Source organism: Triticum aestivum, chromosome 6D (assembly GCF_018294505.1).
Source record: "Triticum aestivum cultivar Chinese Spring chromosome 6D, IWGSC CS RefSeq v2.1, whole genome shotgun sequence".
Lineage (NCBI taxonomy): Eukaryota > Viridiplantae > Streptophyta > Magnoliopsida > Poales > Poaceae > Triticum > Triticum aestivum.
Genome location: NC_057811.1, coordinates 412,713,226 through 412,717,165, shown reverse-complemented (window position 1 = coordinate 412,717,165; position 3,940 = coordinate 412,713,226). Strand labels below are relative to the sequence as shown.

At 47.2% G+C, this 3,940-nt stretch overlaps 1 protein-coding gene across 1 annotated transcript; it reads left to right on the top strand.

Moving 5' to 3' along the window:
* The first annotated feature begins 849 nt into the window (after nucleotides 1-849).
* On the top strand, nucleotides 850-2,600 carry LOC123145472 (uncharacterized). Its single transcript, XM_044564901.1, has one exon. It carries the CDS (start codon nucleotides 954-956, stop codon nucleotides 2,103-2,105), a length of 1,152 nt encoding a protein of 383 aa, XP_044420836.1. The 5' UTR covers nucleotides 850-953; the 3' UTR covers nucleotides 2,106-2,600.
* The last annotated feature ends 1,340 nt before the right edge of the window (nucleotides 2,601-3,940 follow it).

The following is a 3,940-nucleotide window of genomic DNA, read 5'->3' as shown; positions in this document are numbered from 1 at the left end:
AAGCTCAATATCTCTGAATCCCTACCCTCCTTGATATTTTGGTATCGTCATTACCTCCCACGAGACCCAACATGTTTTTCGTTCGCCCCGCCGACTACCCCACCAGAATTTCCGAATGATGGAGTTGATGTGGTGGCACAATCCTCGGGGTAGTTTGAAGCAGGACATGGAATAAACTCGTACTGCTTGGGCAACTGACTTAATTAACACTTCCTTTCAACCTGACGAATTTTTTTCCATCCATCTTTTTTACTTTGCTCCATACTCTTTGTTTCAAATACTTAAAGGCCCCATTCTTGCAACTACCTATATCAGTAGGCATGCCCAGGTATTTCTCACATAAGCTCTCATTCTGAATGTTCAGGATAGTTTTCATTTCCTCTTTAACTGTCTGTGAGCAACCCTTGCTAAAGAAAACCGATGACTTATCATGATTAATTTTCCGCCCAGATGCCTGACAATAAGTATCGAACAAAGAAGACACCAAACTAGCTCCCTCAACACTGGCTTTGACGAACAACAAACTGTCATCCTCAAAGAGTAAATGGCTGATCGATGGTGGCGATTCCGCCACTTTAATTCCACTGATCTGAGAAGACTGATTTTGACTTTTGTTGAGGCACGAAAGGCCCTATGCTGCCAACAAGAATAGGCAGGCAGAGATCCGAGATTGGATCTCCTTGACTAATTCCCTTGTAGGAGAGTAAACAACTTTTTTTTTGGAATAGGAGAGTAAACAACTTTTTTTTAGTCAAGGAGAGTAAACAACTTGTAGGAATAAAGTGGTGTCATTTTAGGCCCAAGAGTGAACTGGACTAGAGCTTTCGTTGTCCCAATCGGGCCCAACAAATTGTAGGATTAAAGTGGTTCTGCGGCGAGGCCGCGAGAGGTCAAAGACGGAGCGGCGGACTCTCCTGCAATACCTACTCCACCGCCGCCGCGCCGCCGCCGCGATGCTTCTCTTCCACAAGCAACTCCTCTCGCTCCGTCTCCCCGCCTCACCCGTGATCTTCTCTCTCCGTCGCGCCCTCTTATCCACCTCGGTGGCCAACGCCCCGCCGGCCCCCTTCGCCGTCGACGACTACCTCGTCACCACCTGCGGCCTCACGCCGGAGCAAGCCCTGAAGGCCGCCAAACACGTCTCCCACTGCAAGTCTACCTCCAACGCCGACTCCGTCCTCGCCTACCTCGCCGGCCCCACCCTCCGCTTCTCCAAGGCCGACATCGCCCACATCGTCGCCCGCGACCCGCGGATCCTCAACTGCAGCGTCGACAGCACCCTCAAGGCCCGCGTTGCCACTTTACGCGGCTATGGCCTCTCCGAGGACCACGTCCGGTCCTTCCTCCGCATGGCCCCTGGCGTCTTCCGCTCCATCAGCATCCAGGAGAAGCTCGGGTTCTGGTTGCCCTTCCTGGGTTCGCCGGAGAAGTTCATCCGCATCCTCAAGCGCAACTACTACCTCCTCACGTCGGACCTCGAGCGTGTGGTCAAGCCCAACATCGCGGTGCTACTGGAGAGTGGGTTAAGTGCCGACGATATTGCCAAGATGTGCGTGCCCAACTCGAGACTGCTCACCAGCAGCCCCAAGACCGTAATGTCCATCCTGCAGCGCGCTGATAAGCTCGGCGTCCCTCGTGGTTCGCTTATGTTCAGGCAGGCAGTGACCACGACAACAGGCCTTGGGGCCGAGACGATGGCAGCCAAGCTCAAGCTCTTCGAGGAGATTCTTGGGTGGTCTGAGGCTGAGGTGACCAACGTGGTGAGGATCAACCCAACGGTGCTGAGGATCTCTGGGGAGAAGCTTCGCCGTGCTAAGGAGTTCCTGACCAAGGTGGTCGGTGTTGACACCAGGTACATCCTTGCCAGGCCCTCAATCGTGATGTACAGCCTGAAGTGCCGACTGGTCCCTCGGCATTATGTGATGAAGGTGCTCCAGGAGAATGGATTGATTCAGAAAGATCAGAGCTTCTACACGATGATCACGCCTAGTGAGAAGACATTTCAGCGCAGGCATATAGATGCTCATAGGCATGTTCTTCCAGGCCTTGCTGAAGCCTACGCAGCTGCTTGCCAAGGGAAGCCGCCAGCTGAAGTTGCGGTATGAAGGATCCTGCTGTAGGCTCACATGTTTTGAATCTTCACTAACCATCTAAATGGCAGCAATGTTTCATTCTTATTACCGCATCCAGATACTCCAGATGTGTACTCTGCAACTCGCTCTGCTAGCACCTGAATTCTGAAGAAACTCCGCAATGTTTCATCATGGTTTAAGTGCATCATATATCGGTTGCTACAGTTGTGAGAAAGATTGTTGGCTCGTTGATTTTATCACTTGAACATGAAAAACTCAATGTTACAGGTTTATATATTCACCTAATCACCATTGCAGTTTTGCAGTCACTGCATGGGTGAGGTTGCGCTGTCCATCATACATAAATCTCAACCTTTTCCATGGTCAGCCTTTTCCTTATGTGAACTAGGAATTTGTCTCTTAGCATTTTCTTCAGCGAGATGAGTTAGAATTTGATAAATGTAATCATTGTTTGAGTGCCGCATCACCTGTTACGGTAAATGGAGATGGAACAGATCATCCCACTAAGTTTGGTTTGACGACCAATGTGAGTACTGAATTTGATGCATTCTGTTAATGGTTACTATGTTTTTGAGTTCCGACTTGTACTAAATCTTTGGGCTTATTTAAAACACGGCTGGCTGAGAATTGACACTCTCTTGCTATGTCGATGCTGATGGTGTGAGCTGAAGCTCCTCATAGGCCACAGCTGGTATGGTAAGTCTGACATATTTTGCTGATCTGTTTACACGTTTGAGATGGATGTTACTCTGGACTCTGGAGTAGTCATTGGGGGAAGCTTCGTTGGGTCTTCCAGTTCCTCAGCACCGCGATTGGTGTCGGCACAATGGTTACTACTGTACATCCTGCGACCCAGGCCCCAGTGGCCAAGATGCTCTGGAGGGAAGGATTGCTCAGTAAAGATGTGCTGCTCGACTGATGAACTGAAGAAGTTCATCAGTCTGAAGACTGAAATTGCACTCTGCAGTTAGTAGTGAACTAGATTCTGTTTAGTTTGAACTGGAGTACTGCTTCAACTGTCTGTAGCTTTTGGAAGTTGCAATGTGCCGAACTATGTATGCTTTTGGAAGTTGCAATGTGCCGAACTATGTATGCTTTTGGACTGAATTTGTTGGCAACATCTCCTTCTTTTGCTATCTGTAGTATCTGAAGTAGTTATGTTTGTTTGTCTTGTGTCCATATTTGGAAGCTACTATGTTTGTCAGATAGCATATTAGCTGCAAGTAGGTTTCCAATTTGGAAGCATCTCTAGCAAATAGGTTTCCAATTTGGTAGCATCTCCAGGTGCCACCCGCAGATGAAATTGACTCCAAATTGGTACAACAGAATGACCTCTTCTTGGTTTACAAAATTGACTCCTTTCTGGATACCAAATTGGTACTCCCTCCGTTTCAAAATAGGTGACTCAACTTTGTACTAAAGTAGTAGTACAAAGTTGAGTCATCTATTTTGGAATGGAGGGAGTACAGGAAAATAACCATATTTTACTGTAAAAGTGGATCATCACAGAGAAAACTCACACATACATAATTTATTTTAAGCTAACACAATATCACATTACATAGGAGTCATTCATACAGTAGCGTAGCACATATGGTTTGTTTCAAGCTAACACAGTACCATATTACATAGCATCACAAAGCAAATACTTCAGTTTGCACTCTTACAAAGCAAATACTTCAGTTTGCACTCACAAAGAAAAGCAAAATAATTTAGTTTGCACAGACCATGATAAAACACATCACTCCCACTTAGCACAACTAGCTGTCAGGTAATCTCTCATCTCGATTGTTGGTTTTATCAGCCTTTTTGAAGGACTTAGACCATAAGCTGCTCTGGGGGCATAG

Bases quoted from the DNA above. Each gene is read 5' to 3' on its own strand.
- LOC123145472 (XM_044564901.1), top strand. From the start codon at position 954: ATGCTTCTCTTCCACAAGCAACTCCTCTCGCTCCGTCTCCCCGCCTCA.